The sequence below is a fragment of the Corvus cornix genome, chromosome 6 (genome assembly GCF_000738735.6).
Source record: "Corvus cornix cornix isolate S_Up_H32 chromosome 6, ASM73873v5, whole genome shotgun sequence".
NCBI lineage: Eukaryota > Metazoa > Chordata > Aves > Passeriformes > Corvidae > Corvus > Corvus cornix.
In genome coordinates, this window is record NC_046336.1 from 27,139,250 (window position 1) to 27,160,175 (window position 20,926).

Here is a 20,926-nt window from a genome sequence, read left to right on the forward strand (position 1 = left end):
CTTACTCCTCCTCTGAGTTACAGCCCGCTCCTCCCTCCCACACATGCCCTACATAGTGAAGGCATTCACCTCCTTTTTTTTGCAAAACACTTTTGTTTGTATCCCCATAAAGCAAAGCTTTTGAGCAAAAGGTTTTTCTGTCTCTCTCTAGCGAGCACTGAGAATAGACTCCAGCCTCCTGCTGCTGAGCATGAGTACCTCTTTATGTCCTCTTACCTTGGCCTCAATTTTAGTTATTCTAAATGCAGATGTTTTGCAGGACATCAGAAAAAGAGTATGCACATACCAGATACATCTTCCTTTGAGGGGCCTTGTTACCCCTGCTAGGGCTCTTTTGTTCCCTTTCTGTGTTGAGATCAAAGACTCACTGGGATGGAAATCCTGTGGTCTCTGCAAGGCAATGCTTTACACATACTGTTATGCCTGAGAGAGGCTGCCAGCACACTTGCTAGATGCTTCCATGCCACAGCAAGTCTCTTCTGTAATACCTTCTGTGGTCATCATCATTAAGCAGCTTAATGAAGATTAATGGTCTGATTTTGAAGCAGTTTAAATCTCAACAGTTTACACTGGCTTCTTCTGGATTCGTGGGTGCTCTGCCTGCAGGTAAATAAAAGAATCCATTTTTATACCCATAACTAGTGATGTGCTTTAAACTTAGCCCATTATTTACAGCAATGAGCAACATTTCTTGCTCTCTACCCTGGTGAATGTGGAAGGTCTCTGCCGCTCTCACTCAGCAGCTGATCTGCAGCCTGACCAAGTGCTGTAACTGATACCAGCCCCGTGTTCGTGGTGCACCAGGAGATTCTCCTTTGGCACCTGCCCTCACACTCACACATTTCACAGCAATCCTGCCCGTGCTGCCAGCAGCAGTGCAGTTCTGATCAGGTCGGTTGGTGCCCATCACAGTTTTCAATTACCTTCTGGCAGCTTGTTACCCCCGGATGTCAGGGCAGCTGTCTGGTGCAAACAGAATAAACTGAGCTCAACATCACTTTCACATTCCTTTAAAAGGCCTCCTTTCATCCAGTATCACCCCCCCACATTCTCTCTTAAACATGGCAAGTATTTAAAAAGTGAAATATTTGTTTTTCAGCCCTGAGACAGAAAGCCAGACTACCTACAGTACTGACTTAAGAAATACAATTTCTCATGATTCTTCATCTCTTACAATATGATTTAAGGCCCTTACAGTTTTGAGATCCCTGTATTCTAATACTGCACTTTTACAGGAAGAATGCATCAGTTCGGAAGGATCAGCATCTAAAATGTGCAAACAAAACTGACAAGACAAAAAAACTTGTTCAAACACTTTTTATTAGTTAAAAAAAAAAAATTCCACAATGCCTAGAGATCCCAAGTGCCAGTGCATAAGGATGCAAGACACAGATTAGTGAGTCCAACCAAAATATACAAAGCAACTGGGAGGCCAGGAGGGAGGTTGGAAAAGACACACAGCCCAGTACACACCTGCACTTTACTTACAATTAGAAGAGTCTGGCTTACATATACTGTAGGACTGGTTTATGAAGCAAGTGAAAGACTACAGAGCTGCATGTAGTTAGTCTACGGACAGTGGGATTTTCCTATTGTGGTGTCAGCTAATATTTTCATGTATGCTCTTGGAATGGTCTCTTTTGAGCTAGAATTCCCTAACTTGATGGATCACCTTCAATTTCACCCTGTGAGAGAAGACAGATAAGAAAACAGAATTAGGTAAATATTTCCAGTGAAAAACATATATAAATAAAATTAGGAGAAAAATCAATGCTGATAGTCACCACACAAAACCCCATAAACAGCTAGAAAACAATGAAGACCGTAGGTGATGCAGAAAATAAATGAATTATCCATTCCTTCTGGAAACCAGACACACTCCTGATGTAACCCAGATCTCTGGGGAAAACGAGGGTGTGAATTCACACGTGGTGGGGCTCGGCTCCACTGGCAGGCGTGTCCTGCTTTGTGCTCCTGGCATCAGCACTGGTGCAGCCATGGAGCCAGTGGGATTATGGGGCCCATTTCTGGGACTGGCAGTTGGGGGGTGACGGCTGGCAGAGAGTGGCAGGTGCAAGCTGAGACTTTTGGGAGCTTCGGGGACCATGAAAACAGTCTGAGCTTCAGAAAGGCTGGAAACTGTGGGGTTTGGGTGCATGCAGTATTTGTGAATGGGGCAGACAAAGGCCTTAACACTGAAATTGTAAAGGAAATACCACACGAGATGCGTTTGCCCCTGTTGCCCATGTTGGACAAAAAGTCATCCAGTCATCCTTGTTCAAGACCTCAAATCGGCCCAGAGACTGATGTTTGACCCAGGGCTTCAAAAGGACATTGCAAGTAGAACAGTTCAAAAATTAAATGAACGAATTTAAATACAGAAAAATCTATAGAAAAACCTAACATTATCTAAATCTCTTCTAAAGCATGGCTGCAACCAGGAAAAAGCTATTCCATGTGATGACAGAACCATAGGACAGCATTAACTTTTATATGTGCATTCACACCCCAAAATCAACCCAACTCAGGCAGCAGTTTCCAATCTGTCCATCTGTCACTGATGGAAAATTCCCAAGATAAGGAAGTGGCAAAAGTGAGAACAGATGAGCTCAGGTTTTTGTCCAATAACTCAGGAAAGTGGGAACAGTGATGGGCTCCTTGCATGGCAATTCCATAACCACAGGAGGCAAAGGGGAGATCCTCCCAGGGGGAAGCCAGTAACCCAGAAGGAGCCCGTGTGCGGCACAGAGCGCCCGGGGCAGCAGGGCTGTGGCACCACTCACCTCCGTGCCGGTGCTCGCTGGGGCCCCCTCTCCCTCCACCCTGGGCTGCTCGGGCGGCTGCGGCACTGCCAGGTCCTCCTGCCAAGTCACAAGCAAGATGTTTGTCCTTGCTGCCACATGCAGAGTCACTGCCCTAATCTTAGACAGACTGCAAGATGGGGTTGAGCATAACACATGCAAGCAAAACAACAGCTTTAATAGATGGCAGATACTGCTTGAAATCCATTTTTGTTGTGCCACTGGTTAGAGCAGATATCTATGAAAAAGCCAATTCAATTTCTTACAGCCTGGTTTACGGTCTTTTTCATACAGAAAATCAGTTCTTTTTCTGTCATTGAGACCAGAGTTTTGACTCCTTCAGTGTGAAGAAATTTGGGAGGAACAAATAAATCATCTTTTCCTAAGGAACGTGCCCTTAACTTGCATTGCATTGTTGGCTGAAATGACTCTTGCTGGTACCAGCCTGAGCTGTGTTAAGAAAGCCCAGGTAACCAAATGACATCAAACTGCACATGATAGAAGCCAGTTTCTCCTGCAAGGAGACCTGTGTCTCTTCAGGAGAGGCCGCTGCTCTGATGGAGCCATTCGGCCACAGCCTTTCTGAAATGAGTCAGCTCTCCTGCTGCCAGCAAACAGCTCACTACTCTCAATTTATGGAGGCTCATCCAGCCTGAGGATCCAGCCTGTGGCTTTAAAGCACTTTACATTTGCATTTGCATTACACTTTGCATATCTACACCTTATAACTCAGCAGTGCACATTAGGCCAAAGGAGGTAAATAGCCTCAAATTGTATTTTGAAGCTTTACAAACAGATTATTTATTGTTAGGTGGAAAGGAAAGAAACCTCTAATGCAAGCCATTGACAATAGCTGCAACAGCAGGTGTTTCATCGTGTTTTGCAGGTGGAGTTACCAGCTGCTGTGTGAAATCATGACGGTCAATCAAAGGCAACTGCCTAAGGTGCATTGGGAAAACTGGGGAATAGCTGGCAGGAACACAAGGAACAGCGCAGTGCACCCCATCTTCCTACAGGGTATGACCACCTATTGTTCCTGTGGGCAGGGAGCTTGGCTCTGGCAGATGTGGAAAGAGTCCTGGAAGAGGGACACCTTTCTCAGGACCACCCTCAGGACACTGTATCCAAGAGCAATGTGTGGGCTGGAGAATCCCTGTTCAGCTACTGTGCCGCTTGTTAGATCCCTTAGATCGAGCTCTCTGCCAAGACCGCTGCAGAAGGCTAAAAATCAACCACCTATTTTTAGAAAGGGAAGCAACTGAGTTTCTGGAGGGTGTTTCTAAATGGTGTTGGAGGAACCAGCACAATAGCAGGATGAAGAGGTGTCAGGCCATGTTAGGGATGTTGCCTCACAGCCTTTTTCTCACGCGCTTCCACCCTGCCCAGAATAGGGAGCAGGAGCTGAGGAAGGGCTGCATTCTTCAGCTGGGTGTTAGCTGAGTGTTAGGAACTGCTCAGGAAGACAACATACAGAGCAGGACCATGTGGTGTAGGGGTCTTCACTTTGGACGAAGAGCCAGAAATTCCTGGCCACTAGCTCCAGCTATAACACTGACCCACAGAACGATGCCGGGCAAGAAAGAAGGGGTGAAAATCCAACTTCCTTGGGGGACTGCAAGAGTTTTGCCATTCCTGTCAGTGCTCATCTCCTCATTAAAAGGGGTAACATTTTCTAAGTGAAAGGCATGTTGAAACCATGAAGCAATTAGTAATGCTTCTCCTGCTCTTAAAGGGCAAGCTGAATTTTTCCCCTCAGAAATTACGTGCTTTCTTAGAAAAAAGTATTTAAAATGGAAAAAAATTTAAATATTTAGTTTGCTATGGGCTGTTTTCTTTTATTTTTGGGTGGGCAGTTGAATCTTTTTTTGCTAGTGAAGAAAGAAAAGTGAAGTACTTGAACATAATAGTTAAGTGAAACACAAGACTTTAGAATTCCTTCCAGGAATACTATACAAGTTTTAAAATATTTTGTGTGTTTAAAAATATATTTTTATGCAGAATATATACACCACAGAAGATCTATATATATAAAATACAATATTTCACTAAATTTATGAAACATAGGTACATGTTCAGCTATCACGAATGAAAAACTCAACAAATTAAGACCTGCTGTTTATAAAAATATTCCTGTGCAATGCTAAGGGATCTTAAACAGACTGTACTATAGGCTTCTGAGTTCAGCTATCTTAACAAGTTTTTTTAAAAACTGATTTTAAAAGCCCAGAAATACTGAAAGAAATTAATTACAATTTCATTCCTCAGATTTCTCATTTTCACAGTTTCTATGAAATTCCCTTTTTCAGCTCCTCAGCAACTGGCTTGTATGTTCTGCTGTATGAATCCATATACAAAGTGGGATTTATATTTTTTGTCTATATTATCTTATAGACCAGCAGGAGTTCTGTTGCTGTCCCCAAATATTTGGACATAAACAATCTTACTAAGATTATCTTCCTTATATAACAGAGACAGTCCAAATATTGGATGCTGGAATATACTCATCAAATCTCAACAAATTCAGTAGCAAGCAAGATTTCATTATTATTTTCATTATTATTATTATTACTATTCTTTTAAGGCTGTAAAGCCAGAGAGGTTCACTGCCAGCCTAATCTGCTACAAATTTAAGAGCCCTCAATGGGATATAAATTGCATAAGGTGGAGAGGTTCAGCTTCCTGTAGTGCTCTTGACCTTGGGTGCTGGAGCAAACACAACGCTGCCTGGCAGCATCCCCAAACCACTCCCTTGGAACCCCTCAGGCAGCCTGACAGGTCCTGTGGACGAGCTGTCCTGGACAGGTTTCAGCCTGAGTGTGCTCAGAGTGATGCTGACAGCTCTGAGTAAGGGGTCAACCCTTGATTAAAGTGAGTGGACCCACCAACAGGACAGACAAAGGGCCATGCAGGATTCCAGTCTTACCCTACAGATCCAGGTAGACTTTTGGGTGGCTTTGTTTTTATCCAGCAGCCAGATTCTGACAGTTTCCTGGGACTGCTTATACAAATAATACATATTTAACAGTGTATCCTATGGGATTGCTGGGATACGGCCTTGAGCCATGAAGCACATCCATGGTCTTGTAGGCTTTAAGGCTTCACCAGTGCCACTAACTCAGCTATTTTGCATGAGAAAATGTATGCCTGCATGCACTAATGAGACTGAGAGGGAAGCACAGAAAAAGTGCCTGTAGGGAGAGTACCCCACTCCATGCCACTTTTGCAGTCTCCCCTGCTCCATGAGATGTGGAAGGATACCACTGGGATGCATCACTGCATCAACTAAGTACAGGGAAGCTTGAACACAAAGGGGAAGAAGTTTCAGCTATTTATTCTACTTAGTTGTTAGGTAGCTCTGCTGTTGATTTCCCTGCTCCTCCTGCTTAGCAGCTCTTCCCTTGGTGGCTTCTGAGAGGCCCTTGGTTGCTCTCTTCTAGTGGCAGTTGTCCAGCCCAATCTAACTTGAACAGGGAGGTCACTCAGTTCCTGCTTCTAATTCCTTGGGTGCGACTGTCTTTGCGTTAGAGGCGTCGCAGGGTGTAAGTGAAGGGAATTAAAGCCATGCACATCAGCCTTCCACACTCAAGACGTGCAGTTGTTATGAAAGAGATGAGCCATGGTGTGGGTGCGGCCCACGTGCGCCAGATCAGGTGCACAGAAACGCCAGCGAACACGCCCAGCAGTTGCACATAACTGACAAACGCTCATTAAATTTATGGAGTGAAGTAAAACAAAGATCAGACCCAATTCAAAGTGACAGAGTCATGAACTGACAACTGAATCATAGAAACTGACAGGACAAATAGATCTAAAGGGAAGATCTAGGTGGAGGGTGTAGGGAAGCATCTGTTACTGGAGAAATTGTTCCAAACCCTGAGGGACATTTTGAGAGTGTGTGTATGTACATGGGCTTGTTCCCAGCCACGTGGTGTCTGCATTGCAGCAAGCTCTGTGCTGTGTCATACAGACGAAGGATTAATCCACTTCTAAGGCAGGGATATTTAGTGGGTGGTTATCTCACTGGAATCTCTTAATGTCCACCCCAGGGATGGGGATGGGTGCAAAGCCACAGACAGAACACACTATTGATAGGTTTTGTTCCTTTGTGCATCTGAAAAATTGTGGAGGGTTTATAATCTCTTAATTTATAGATTTTTTTAGTTAATACTTAAAAACTCCCCCAAACCAGTGAATATTTTCTTGTACTCAGCAGTGACCAGGTCATTGCCAAAGCTCTATCAGGCAGTGCCAGCACTACCCAAGGTTGTTCTCATCTGGTGCTTGGCACCCCTCCATAGGTGTAGAATCACTTCAGCCTCATTTCTTTCTGCGTGGCTCTGAGTGCTCCCCCCAAGGACAGTAAGGAACAGCAGGTTGCCAGGGCGTCCACATTCCAGTGCCTGCCATGATGAAACAAAGGGCTGAATTCTTTCCCGTGGCCAAAGCCACCATTTGATACGCCATAGAACTCAAGCACCCTACAGCTATTCCAAGCAAAACTTAACCCAAAACCCTTAGAGCTCCCCTCTCTTTCCTAGTGTGTGCCTGCCACTGATCCCAGCTGTCAAATGCACAGATTAAATGTCAACAAGTTCTCTGCAATTGATATTAATACTGGGAATGGTCAGCTGGGGACATGCCTCCCCACTCGAGTTCCCAGCCCTGAGGCACCCCACAGCAGTGCTCAGTGCCATGCATTCACAGATCCCTGGCACTTTGAACAGCCCAGGGAACAACACTGCAGGGAACAACCCTGGAGATAGCTGAAAACCCAAATAGGATAGTGGCAAGTGCTCTGTGCAATTAGAAAGGAGGAGGATGGTGTGGAGCACAAACACGTCTCAGGACTGGATGCAACAGCTCTCTCGAATATCAGGGGTTGAAATGCCTGTGATGATTCCAGGATTGCAAGATTATGACAGTGGGTATTCACTGTTTAAACATTTAAAAGCTGTATCTTATCACTCTTAGTGTATCTCCAGTGTATCTCGCACATGCATTACAGTGCCTGGTGCTGCTATTGGCAAACCCTGGATGTATTTCCATTAGCAAATTGTGTAACGTGATAGGAGCAGCTCTGGAGAAAAACCACCCAGTGCTGAGAGCCCAGCACAACTCCTTACACTCCTTTCAGGGCCCTCCCTCTGGATCAGCTTTGGCTCCATGGCAATTATCCATTAGCAGTGGGGATGTGCTCGGTGTGCATGCAGAGCTCAATCTTCTGTGTCTAGCTGGATCCAAAAGGTGTCTAGCTAGATGCTAAAGTATGGTGGGTGAGTGTGAATAAAAGATTTGCACTTCTAAGCTGAACTAAACTAGCAGAACAGATGAACCCTCTTTCACAGAAACAAATATTTTTCCTGAATTTTTTTTTTTCCTGTGATTTGTCTTGTTTTTCTCCTCCTGTTTTCAGTCAGCTGCCCACTTCTGCTGTTTGGCATGACACCATGATGCTGTATCCAAAGCAGCTTCCTGGCTCCGTTTATTCTGCCCTTTATCATGTGACACATCCTAATTTTTTATTTCTTAATCAACCTCCATTTTAAGTCTAAGCAGTCAGGCATCAATGGAAGACAGCAGAATGACAGTTTAGACGCTCTCTGGAAAACTTGCACTCATTTAAACTCTGAAATTAGCTGTAAACTGTAGATGCTAATCTTTGAGGTGGGGTTCACAATTAGGAGGAAAGGGGAAGAAGATTGCTGTTGCTCAGTCCTTGCTGGAGGGGAGACAGTTTGATATCTGCAGCAGGGATTCTTACCATCAGCAAATTCCTCACTCTCCTGGGTCAATCACCCCATGGTCAGTCAAAAGGTAGGAAGGGATATTCTGGCCCCATGGAATTAGAAATCACTGTTTGCACTCCTGCAGCCTAACTGCTGTTCTCTGTGGGAATAGAGATTAAACTTATCCCAAGGGCTTAGCAGAACTCCCCTATCTGCCCTTTTCACATGCTTTCAGGAGGACATTTTGCGTCACTTGTAGCTGCTGTTCTCCTCTTTTGTTAGGCTATTCTCTCAGGATTTATATGCTGTGTAGAAGTTTTGTTTCACATCACAATGTGTTTATGTGCAGGTCAGGAAATTAATCAGCCGACTATCTGAACAATTAAAACAATTTTGGCCAGCCTGGCTTCACTTTGATTCTGGGTTTGGGTTTGTTGTGACTCATCAAGCTCATGTGGCCATCAACAGCACTGATGACACTCTCTGAAGAGGGAAAAGAGCCCGGTTTTACCAAAGAGCTGCCAAGTATTGGCCTCGTTCTGTACAAATGGGTGCTGTTTGTTACCGAAGCATCTTCTCTAATGATCAACACTGCCTTCATCCAAGGAGCTGTTCTGCTCCTTCACATGCCCCTTAATCCCCTCACTTGAAGCAGCCCTGTTTGTCAAATTAGGCTGGAGGACAGAAGATGCCTTGTCTGAATCTGGCTTAATCCGTACACAATTTGGGTCACACGGCCTTTATCAATAAGCACTTCGTTGTTGTCAAACCAGCACGAAGCAGAGCAGCAGGGTCAGGCTTTCTGCTGGAACCAGGCTGTGCCTGAATTGCTGCTGCCCTCTGCTGCCTCTGGAGCTGCCACGGCCAGAGCAAGCCTGTACATCCCACCAGCATGGCACAGGGGTGAGGGCAAATGCTGGCTCCCATGGCTTCCCACCACGAACATTCCAGAGCTCTGACTCAGTCCAGATGCTCACTGCAGCCCAGACACGTCTACTCAAGTCTCTGGGAAAAATGCTTTTCTACATTCATAAGAAAATGGAGAGCCAGACTCTTGCCAGCAGTGCCCACTGATGGGACAAGAGACAACAGGCACCCAGTGATTAATGTGTCCATCTGAACAGAAGAAAACAGTTCTCTTTTTTCCTATAAGGGTGGTCAAAAACTGGCACAGGTTTCCCAGGGATATTGTGGAGTCTCCTTGCACGGAGATTCAAAACCCAGTAGGACACAGTCCTCTCTCATTGGACCTAAGGGGGTTGGACTAGATGATCTCAAGGGGTCCCTTCCAAACTAAATGATTCTGTGACTATATTAGGCATTATATGATAATATTAGGTATTATACAAAAGCAGATATTGCTGAAAACATTTCATGAAATATGTAAAACCATTAACTATAATTGTTTGCAGGTAGTTTAATTGTAATCCAAAGGCTCTTCTGTCCTGCACATGACAGAAGAAACAAACATACCTTTTTTACTACTCCTGTAGTGGCCACGATGGTCTCTGCTCCTTCTACAGTCTTGTTTGCCACTGTGTTCACACTGGCTACTACAGCTTCTCCCACCACGTTGGCCTGCTCTTTGGTTTTCTCAGCAACTGCAGTTTCAACAAAAGCAGAAAGTCAGCAAACTAGACACTGCCAGAAGGCTGCCAAATTCCCTGGGATGATAAAATGATTGCATTGATAGAAAAGAAGAAATTAGCCCTGGTGCAGTCCTTGTTTGGATTTTTTAGATTAGTTCATGTCTGAATTTAGATCGTGTACGTGAGGATTTCTGTCTGACACAAAATGCTGCTCAGAGAGCAGCACTGCAGTCTGTCAGTCTTTGTGGGCAACTGAAGACTGAAAAATTCACTGTCAGATACTAAGAGACAACAGTGTAAATAAGGTATTTTGCATTGCAAATTGTGCATGACCTCTTCCTGAGTACCTTCCGTTTAATTTAATACCCCTTGGGAAAGGATCCATTCCTCTTCCTTCAGGGCATTCCATATGGCTGCTCTGCCTTGGAGTTTAGGACACCCTAGAAGGAACCCTTTGGGTCCCTGACTGTGCGACAAGAGTCTCCCAAAGACCACAGTTTTGGCCAGACAGGATCTGATGCAAGTAAATCCTGTCTGTGTGCACCTCACATCGTGAAATGTCTAAATTGCTGTGAATCACCCCAGTCTGCCAAGTAACCTTTGTTAAATTTTTTTGACCTAGTCTACTGATTAAATATTTTCTCCCATCCATATCCCTGAAAATGCCAGACCCTGAACCATTGCTCCTGGCAAGTAGCCTCCATTCATCAGCAGGAAAGTCAGGCAGATCAGTGGTGTCCCACAGAGACCTCCCCCTTGGCAGGGCTGATGGCCTTCTCAAGAGGTCTAACAAAGCATCACAGATTTCCACATCCCTCCCGGGCTGTGCTCTTACCTGAGGTCACACTTTGCACTACACCCTCCTTGGTTTTGGTGCCTGTGAAAGGAAACACAATCCATCAGTGTGCCTGGCAAAGAACACCCTGATTTCTGGACACAGATGCCTTCCTGTTGCGAGAAAGTGCAGTGGGGAACCGAGCTGCTGCTGGTACCCTCCTGCTCAGACACAAACCATTCATAGAGCCAGAAAAGAGGACAGCTTCCCTCCCCAATAAAGCCAATGAGTACCTTTGTGTCAAGAGTTGGAGATGCCTAGACCTGAAAAATTGTCCCTGGAATATTTCCAAAATGAGCAGTTGAGTGGTGGTAAACCAACATTAAGCTAGTTGTAAAAATGACTGCAAATAAAATCACCTGGTAACATGTCACCTACTTCAGTCTTGCAAGACAAGAAGTCACATCTGTGACTCTCCCCTGCCTTTCAGCAGGATACTTGGCTGCAGTGGTCATTTAAATTCTCATTCTATACCACTAACAAAGACTCTGGAGGAACCTGAGACTGAATTTACAGAACCACTACCCACCTACTACATACCTGCTTACTAGATTCCCAGTTGGGTGCCTCAGCCTAGGCTGTAAGTGCCTGCTCACAGCAATACACAGCAAGCAGATGGTTTTATCTCAAATTATGAAAATACACCATATGTATGCTTACATTGTAATTTATCTCACTGTTCTCAATGCAGGAAAGCTAACAGGATGCAACACAAATAGCCCTAAGGAACAATTAATCTCTCTGATTTTCCTCTACGCTTGAAGTGACCAGCTATATATCCCTTCTACTTGATACTGCTGCAGATAAGTTAATTCATATGGTAGATGGGCAGTCCCCATGGTAACTAGGTGCTTTACACATTAAAAAAATAAAGGATCAAATGTATCTCTGTTGGAAGTTAAAGAAACACGTGCCAAAATACTCCACTGGTCCCACTTTACTGTATATTGTAAATCATCTGCACCTATACCGGTTCTCTGCAAGTTTCCCATACTGATACAGTAGTAGGATTTCTATGGCCACCTATCAAAATGATAAAAATGGACAACAACCAAGCAGATTTTTTGACTCCATAGTAGTGGAGCATCCATGGGTGTGGTGGGAGAAACCAGTTACAACCCACAGCTCGTTCTCATTAACAGCCTGAAAAGCAAAACAGGTGCAGTGCCCTGATAACAACAGGTCCAGCCCAGCTCTGTTCTGCCTGATACACGTTATGTATTACTGAATGTAATTCTCAATTGTTGATTTATTTCGGTGGTTGCAATGTTTGCCTGGGGCGGAACAAAACTGCTCTACTACAATATGCCCTCAACATTTCACTCCACGCTCCCAAACTGTCTTAAAGCTCAAGAGATGAACTCTTTGTACCTTTTTACTTGTTACTGCTGTAAACTGCAGTTCCTAGTGATGTACATGATACATGTGCACTGCTGTGAACTGGATTAAATAATGGTTTCCATGATACACAAACGTGTGCAGAAGCACAGCCCTGAGCAGAGCAGGTGCAGGTCTCAAGCCATGAATGTGAGCCCTTGAATGGGGCCAAACACACACAGTTCGATCCAGACACCATCCTGCTTCGTTTTCCCTCCCAGTACCATTCCAATAAAAGACTGCCACAATATTGATTTGACATCCAAGCTTGTCTCGTATCAGACACAGATGCCCAAGCTTAGCCCTTTGCTGGTTTTTGGTCAAAGAGCAGTTGATAGGTAAGCAAAGGACATGGTTTGTGCCAGCCTTTCATGCCTTTCAGTTTTGCAGTAAACACGTTTAGTGAGACAAGAGCTGCACTCCTCTATGCTTTTTGCCTGACTTTTAAGGTGACTATCTGGGCTCAATTCTTTTACAGGGATAGGGGAGTGGGTAGGTGCTATATTTGTGGATGAAAAATAATTCCAGAAAGGAGGGATGCAGATGGAGGAAAAACATCCAAATCCATTTCATGACAGAAGCAATGTCATTGGGAAGAGTCACTGCTGCAGCCTGGAGAGAGCTCGCCTCATCCTCCCAGCACAGCCACACCCGATGACTCAGGCTCCCATCCATTATGCACCGCATGAAACCCGACCTTCCGGCGCACACTGCTGCCAGCAACCCGCATCTGTTGAATCAGAAAGCAATCACCTGATGCTCAATCTTATTTCCCTCATTAGTCCTTGCCTGCAGCTTCTGTACACAGAATTAAAAGTTCATGCATCCTGCCTCTTCTGAGTGCCGTGAGTCATCGTAAGAGCTTTGGGACCGCCAGGGTGGGACTGAGGTGGTGGAGTGCTGTGCACTGGGAGAAGGTCTAGAGTAGAAAGGGATATTTTGATGTGCATTAAGTCCTGCAGGAATCACTCAGTTTAAAAACAGCTCGGCGTGTTGGGGCTTTCTGCAACACACAGGGTCGAAAATCATTCTGGAAAACTATCAGTGCATTCTGTGTTGAGGCTTCCAGAACTATAGCACTAAACAGTACTATAATGACCCAATACTCTGATGCAGCTTTGCATTAAATTAATGAATTAACTTCAGCATCACTTACACCCCTGTTTAAACCAAATAAAAAAAGACAGCCCATTGAACCAGCTGCTGGATCCACATTAAGTATACAGGGATCCCCTACCACTTCAGTACACTCAGAAGCTGTTAGAATTTGGAAAGCAAACTGTGATTTCACCAAGTGCGACCCATGATACAGGATTTCTCCTTCTCTTTTTTGTGCACCCTCTCTCTACCCCACACGTTCAGCAAGGCCGGTGGCAGGGCAGGAGCACCGCATTGCAGGCTTAGCACAGGAGGGAGGCATCTCCTGCTCTGGCATGGGTTGTGGGAGCTGAACCTGCATGGAGCAGATGGGGGGGATGAGGTGGCCACAGTGTCCCAGTGACACTGTTCACTCCAGACAGATGCCTCTGAGTGAGCATTACTGCCTTCTCCTTGGGAGCAGCAAGTGACTCACCAGACGTGGGGGTTGTGCCCAGACATTTGGAATCCTCCTTGGAGAGTCAGCAATGAGTTAACACAAACCTGAATAAAAGCCAGGGATCCACTTCATCCATCCTAGGCCCTGGGGATTTTGCTCCCTTTCCTGACGTTTTCAAAAGACCCCCAAGGTTCAGTAGAGTAGTATTCTCTCCTAGCATCCAAAAATTCAAGTCTCATCACCTAATGCTCTAGATGAAGCTGCTGGGATAGGGCTCTGCAAGGGAAGGAGCAAGGAAGGAACAGTTCAGGTCTCTGATTTACTCTTTACGTGGCACAGAGTGATAAAAGGCAGCATGAACAACATACTAATCATTCCAGTTTTAACCAATATACCACGCCTCCACCTTCTCTGGTTATTACAACAAAACCCTTATTTTCTGAGCTAATCAGCATCTGGCCGTTACTTTTCCTGCCTGTGAAAGACTGAATTTTCCCTAAAGGCCTGAGCTTCCAAACAGGAACTGAATCAGCAGGCCAAGGCAAAGCTCTGTCCAGAGCATGACAGGGCAGGAACTAGCAGTATACCAGCAAAACAAACCAATAAAAGGAGAAAGGACTTAATCCTCACCTTGACCCTTATTTGATCCTCATTCAGAGATTAAGGTTTTATGGCTTTTTAGTTTTAGACTCGTAGAAAACTTTATTGAAAAGGTTAGAATCTCATAAAGAGACCTCTTGGCTGTGCAACAATGAAAACCAGGTCACAGTGTGGAAACGTACAACGTGACTGAACAGAGATGTGAGGAATTATGTATACAAACTCTGAATAACCCCAACACAACTCAAATTTGGAAGCAGATGGAGCAGTAATGATGCCACAATGTGACACCCAAATGTGACATTTCTCAGACTGGTATTTCACTCACTGTAGTTAGTTCAGTTGTTTACAGGGATGCTGCTTACCTTTTTTTCTTGTGGGTCAGCTTCAAATTGAAATGTGAACTGTTACATCCACTCGTTTCCAGCATGTCAATAATTAAGTATTTAAAAATTCAAGAAGAAGACATTGCCAGACCTGCTACATACAGATTTTGTATTTAATTTGTAATGTACAAATACATATCTGTAGCTATTGGCAATAGAGCAGTTTTAAATATAGTAGCTAAGTACAGCTGTGGATGTTGCAGTATGATAGCAGGAAGAGTCTGCATGTAAACTTTCCTACAAAAATAATCACGCCCACATCCAGCAAAAATAAGAAGTTGTGTGAAATGCAGTAATCAGCAGTGAGATAATCAGTCTTGGGAACCTAAGACTCTTTAGAGTTTGTATTATCTGGAATATCTGACCATCCAGCCATATAACTGCATGTGCTAGATAAGTGGAGATAGGGGGTTTTGAGGGTGACCTTGAAAGGGGAGGTTTCAGCCCATTAACTGTGAAAGAGATCTCTAGGCAGGACATCAGGCAAGCTGTTTTCCAGATCCTATTCTTTGGGCAAAAGGAATTTGGGCGTCTCTTGTAAAGCAAGGTTAATTTGTGCACGGGCAACGATAGAGGTCGGTGAACAGGAGAAGGATTTCAGGATAAACCCATTTGTTTGTGGGGAAACAGATGCATCCTGCAATCCCCTCTTGCTAACACCATTGGCTCCTCTAAGGGACCCCCTCAGTGAGTCTCTCCCAGTGTGGAGGTGAGGCAGAGACCAGCAGTGCTCAGATGCCTGGAGAGTGTCTGACTCACCCTGCAAACAATCAGTGAATAGTCAAACAAACCCTACACCTGAGCATCTGCTCCTTAATATCGTTCTGCCTCCCCCCCCCCCCGCCCTCGACGTAGTGGTTTCTATGCCTAACAGTTGGGGAAACTGAGGCACGGGGAGGCTGTGGCACTCCAGGTTTACATAGCAACTCTGTAGAGCCCAGGATCTTATCCAGACCATCCTGCTAGTCACCCCCAAGCTTCAGCCACAATATGATTTCCCCGGACTTCCTCAGAGACAATCTATGCAGCTGCTCATGCTCAAAAGTACATCAAAACTAGTTCTCTCTTACCTACATACATTACCCCTTCTTTGGTCTTCTCTGCAGCCTCTGTCACTCCCTGCTTGGTCTTTTCTGCAGCAGCCACCACACCTTCTTTAGCAATGGAGAAACCTTTCTTAAAGACATCCATTCTTGTTGCTTGCTAGGGTATTATCTGGGATGATCTGAATGAGGGAGCAAAAGCAGCAAAAAGCCCGTCAAGGCTGGGACTGCGAGATGCAGCCTTACCCTCAGCAGATACTCGGCTTCTCTGGCAGGCTCTGCCTTTGCTCTTCCTCCTGTGCTGGATGAAGGCAGTGTGGCGAAGCTCACAGCCCTTGCTGGCTCTTATTGATGAAGCGTGCTGCAGTGTAGCCAATGCCCGTGTACAGCTGATACTGAAATATTAATGATACGCATCTGCCTGGGAAGCTTTAAGAAGGGAGGGGGAGAGGAGGACGACAGCACTAGGTAAGGGGCTGACTGGAGAATTTCCAGACAGATAGAGCTTTTGAAATATGCTGCAACGTTGTCACTGAAGGATGGTTTCCGTGAAGAGGGAGACTTTAGCAGAAGAGCTGAGTTCCTGAAAGGACATCTTCCCGAGGTTGCAGCAGGAGCCAAACATCAGCTCTCCCAGGCCCCAGAGGGTGGAGAGCGTGTAATGCTGGCAGTGTTTGTAGCAAACAAGTAAGGTCAAGGTTTCTTGGTCTGGCAGTTTACCAGAACCCACCCTGCACAAAATTAACAAGAACATTATTTCTAGTAAATCCTGAGAGGAAAAGGGAACCAGGTACAGCTTGGTGCTCAGGTGAAGCGAGCTTGAGGTCCCACCTGCTGTGTTTGTCAAGCGTGAAATCATTCAGTATAAACTGTGGGGTTTGCTCAGCTGTACATCCCATTACAACAGGTCATTTCTGAAAAATCAGATGCCTGTTGGGGGAAATCCTGTTTCCTATTTGTTTCTCTGAGTTGCTGTAGACAGAGCCCTGCTCCACTGCTACGGAGTGAGACAACATCACACACCAAACACCATCCCTCACGTCAGAGCCGGTGCTGCAGAGCACAGAGGGGCGAGAACAGCCAGCTGAGAACTGACTGGGGAAATCTTTAAGAGGATCCATCCAGCCTCAAGGCCTGGCTAGGAAAAAATACCAAAACATGATCATTAATCACAGTTGGATATCCTAATGTGCTTGCAGTTAAGTTAAAGTGTTTTCTGAAGTAGATCCTGAGTGCCCAAAGAATCTATTCCCCACAAACTGAAATTCAGTGCCAGCACCTGTGAAAGCAATTGCTGGTGCAGCAAGGTGATTTTTAATTTTTTTGTTTTTTAAATAGTGCCAAATGTGAAACTATGGAAGGCATGAATCATCAGCTGCTGAGCCCAAACCCTGACCTGCTTTGGTTGCTTTTCCTCACCAGGCAAAGAGAATATGAACTTCATAGGCTGAGCTGCATTATGGGAGGGTAGCACACCACAGCATCATGAAGTGCAGTGGTCTGGAAGCCACTGCTGCTATGAGATATCAGCCTGGAAGTGTCAGATGGGGAATGACTACACAGAAAATGTCTGAACAAAAAATGTCGTATCTGTACATGCATGCAGACATGTACACAAATATAGTTCTTACTGTGGAACTAAGAAGAGTTCTTCAGTTTTTGGAAGTGTTTTTTACCTCATACTGAAATAATTGAAAAGCTACTGATCTGGGAAATAACATACAGAATTCTTAATCCTTTTCCCACAGGTAAGTCTCCTTACTTATAAATGAAGAAAAAATTTCCATCTGAACATAAAGGAGCCAAATCTCTGTCAGACTAATGAATTTATCAACTGTTAATTTTAAAAAGTGCAAGATTCAGAGGAAGGCCAGCACAGCACACCAATTATTACAGGAGCTCACACAGTTCCAGATTGTTGCAGCAAGAGGTGAAGAAGGTTTTTCTTACCATCTGTCAAAATTCCCCCAAGGCGGTTGATGCTATGGCTGGTGCTCATTCCTTGTCCCAAGGTGCTCTCAAATTGAAGACATCTGCACCTTACTGTGCCATACAACAGTGGTTTAACCTCACTGCTCCTGGAGCCAGTCACAAAACCGCCACTGATTTCATCAGGCACAGGGCAGGAGTCTTGTTTTAACTACATTTGTTAAAAAAATGAATTTGCCATCTTTGGGAATTGCTACAGGGCCTATTTACTTTTTCACCAGGCTTTCAAAGACCATTAAAGCAGAGCACAGACATTCCCAGGGTTATGAATTTTACTGGTATTTTCAGGAGAACACCAAGGCTGATAAGGTTGAGTGAGAAGTGTATTTTGATTTCGTTCGGCTATTGTTCTGTCATTGTGATTTGTACAATTCAATTTTACGTATTTTGCATTGCTATTAAAAGGTAACAAATACATGAAATATCAAGCCATCCTGGGATACAAAACATGAATCATCACCAGATTGAATTAGCCAGTACTCAAGTGGGATACTCCTTTCCTGCCTTCTCCTGTCCCGATGACCTTGAGAAAGGGCTCACAAGACACATTTCCATGCTGTTGGATCCCTCCCAAGGCAGCAGGCAGCTTGCACAGGCATTGTTTAACCTTGAAACCTTTTTAGGAAAGCTCTGGACTCGAGACAACATTGTAGGCGATCTATACAGGGCAAGCATCCATAATGGCTCCTCAACGTTCGCCACCCCCAGGTGACTGCAGAACCCTTCTTCTACTCAAAGCAGAGGATTCAGTCCCAGCTTGTTGCCAATCCTGCCTTGCCTCAGCCAAAACTAACAACAAGAGTTAACACAAACTACTGTGGCTTTAACATTTTGCTGAGGACTTACTGCCTGGTAAGGTTTCCCCCCTTGTATCAGATGAGATAATCAGCAGCTAAAGAGAAAGACCTCCAGCAGGCAATTCAGAGACCCCAAGTTCCTATTTCACCTGGCAGCAGCCTCTCTTTCTCTGTTTTCTGCCTTGCAACACTAGGAGAAGCCACTTAAGCTACACATTAAGCTCTCTTTTTTTTTCTACTGAATATAATCCATATCACTGTAAACAAATCAGTATCTCATAAACATTTGGCTGATTTGCATAATACTGAAGGAAAGCCTTGTCTTGTGCAATGACAAACCATCCACTTGCTGTTCATTTGAAGTCTGAATTCTGGCTGCTCAGGCTTGGCCATTGAGCCTCTTGCTGCATAACAGCAGTGTTTCTTGAAACTTCCCCTGAAAGGAACAGTTCCCCAATTCTCATGTACCTCCATTTGTCCCTGGGTGTTGGTGGCTGGTAGCTGGAAGCAGGTCTGTGCAACATCTGCCAGCAATTTTGGAATACGGGCAAGAAAATTCTAACTCAAGTCTACCTATTCCCAAAGCACTGATGCAAGGCAAAGAAAATAATGCAAAGCAGAAATCGAGATTCCCTGTCCTCTATTGTCTTTTTCTTTCTTTCTGCAACAGATTAAAAAGGATTTTACTTATTTTGGGTCTCTTCCTTCTTGAATTTTCCTAGCTGCAAGCTACTCCACCCACAAAGCCTTAACCTTGTCCTTTAACAATGAACTTATGCTGGAGACTAACAGCTGACAAAGTCATTTTGCTAGATGAAAGAAGTGTGATTTGGTCATATTCTACTGAAGTATTTAAATGGGGTATGATCTGGTTTGAAAGAGAGGTAAGGAAAGGAAAGACAGACTGCTTTTGTGGCTGGTAAATATCCTTCGTTCAGGAAGTTTTTTAATGAATAATATTAACATTAACAGGATCAAACCTTGCTATAAATAAACAGAAATCCTTCCTCTCTCTCTCTCCATTTATGAAAACTTCAAAATGCAGAAAGAAGAACTGTCACAGATCTGTCATTTCCATGCCCTAATGAAAACAAGCAGTTGTCTGACATCCTTTGGCAAACAGTTTAGGACTTGAATCCCTGCATGTACGTTTGCATAGGTAATGAGCTAATTTCCTTAGCCAGGGAATGAATAACCCAGGGATGAGCCATTTTTCAGGAACACACACAGGGATGGGCCACACGCAGCGCACAGAGTGCTGCCAGCACAGCAATCTTCTGTGACTGATCTCTGCTGTCGAACACCACTGATAGCTTTTGAGCAAACCATTAAAAATACAGGCAACAAGAATTCATCTTCTTCCTCTGATGGACAGACCAGTGAAAGGAATTACTCCCTAGCCCTGCAGTCCTGCTCTGGACACTCTTCTCCCCGTGCTCTTCCCCCAGAGCAGCTGCACACGCATGAGCGCGCATCAGCAGCGGGCAAGGAATGAGACAGCATTTTCCAGATCTAAATCCCAATGACTAATGAGAAGCTGTCCCCTTGCTGTGCAGCTATCAACAAAACTGTCTTCCTAGACATAAAATCCCTTCATTATTCAGTCTGCTTCAGAGATTTCAAACTGGGATATATGAATCTAAACCAACACTTGCTTTCGGTCTTTTCTTGGCTTCTTACACATTTTTTCAAGGGTTTTTATTTTCCCTTTAAATACACAGATTCGGAATTTAAGTCTATAATTAAGAGCATTACAGAATAGGCAGTGAATCTGAAAAGACAGAAAAGAACAAACAAAATCATCAGAATCTATTAAGTGAAAACTGAATTTCTAAGGGCTCTTTCTCCAGAGACATGCTGACTGGAACAGCCAGAGCGTTTGCTTCCCGAGTACGGCCAAACCATTTATCAGACAAACCATTAATCAAACTCATTGTTTGGCACTGTTCACTCTGTGGTTGCCCACCTCCCATCCAGCTGTAGCTGCAGGGCTCCGACCCTAAACAAAAGGGGAGGGGCCAAGATGAGATTTTGCACCTTAAGCAGATTATCCAGCAGATGGTGCTGGCATTTGACAACTTGGTGATGGAACTGCAAAAAGGACACTGAATTCTTGGGACAGGCAACATCAGAGCGGGTTAAGATCTGTGTTTAAAGGAAGTGGTTATAATTACCAGACAAGGGAAGAGCAGCCATGAGACTTATTGGCAAGATCCCAAGGCCTAAGTGATCGATCTGCTGGAACT

General features: G+C 44.6%; 1 protein-coding gene across 1 annotated transcript; it reads right to left on the reverse strand.

Moving 5' to 3' along the window:
- Positions 1-1,302: 1,302 nt before the first annotated feature.
- SNCG (synuclein gamma) lies at positions 1,303-16,419 on the reverse strand. Its single transcript, XM_010400852.3, has 5 exons — positions 15,922-16,419; positions 10,952-10,993; positions 10,001-10,128; positions 2,784-2,861; positions 1,303-1,685 (listed from the first exon to the last, which is right to left on the reverse strand). Exons 1-5 carry the CDS (start codon positions 16,040-16,042, stop codon positions 1,656-1,658), a joined length of 399 nt encoding a protein of 132 aa, XP_010399154.1. The 5' UTR covers positions 16,043-16,419; the 3' UTR covers positions 1,303-1,655.
- Positions 16,420-20,926: the final 4,507 nt, after the last annotated feature.

Excerpts from the sequence above, each read along its gene's own strand:
- SNCG (XM_010400852.3), bottom strand. The coding sequence starts at position 16,042 with ATGGATGTCTTTAAGAAAGGTTTCTCCATTGCTAAAGAAGGTGTGGTG. Across the intron at positions 10,994-15,921 it reads AGAAGGGGTAATGTATGTAG|GCACCAAAACCAAGGAGGGT; the intron begins GTAAGAGAGAAC and ends TTCCTTTCACAG. Across the intron at positions 2,862-10,000 it reads CTACAGGAGTAGTAAAAAAG|GAGGACCTGGCAGTGCCGCA; the intron begins GTATGTTTGTTT and ends GTGACTTGGCAG.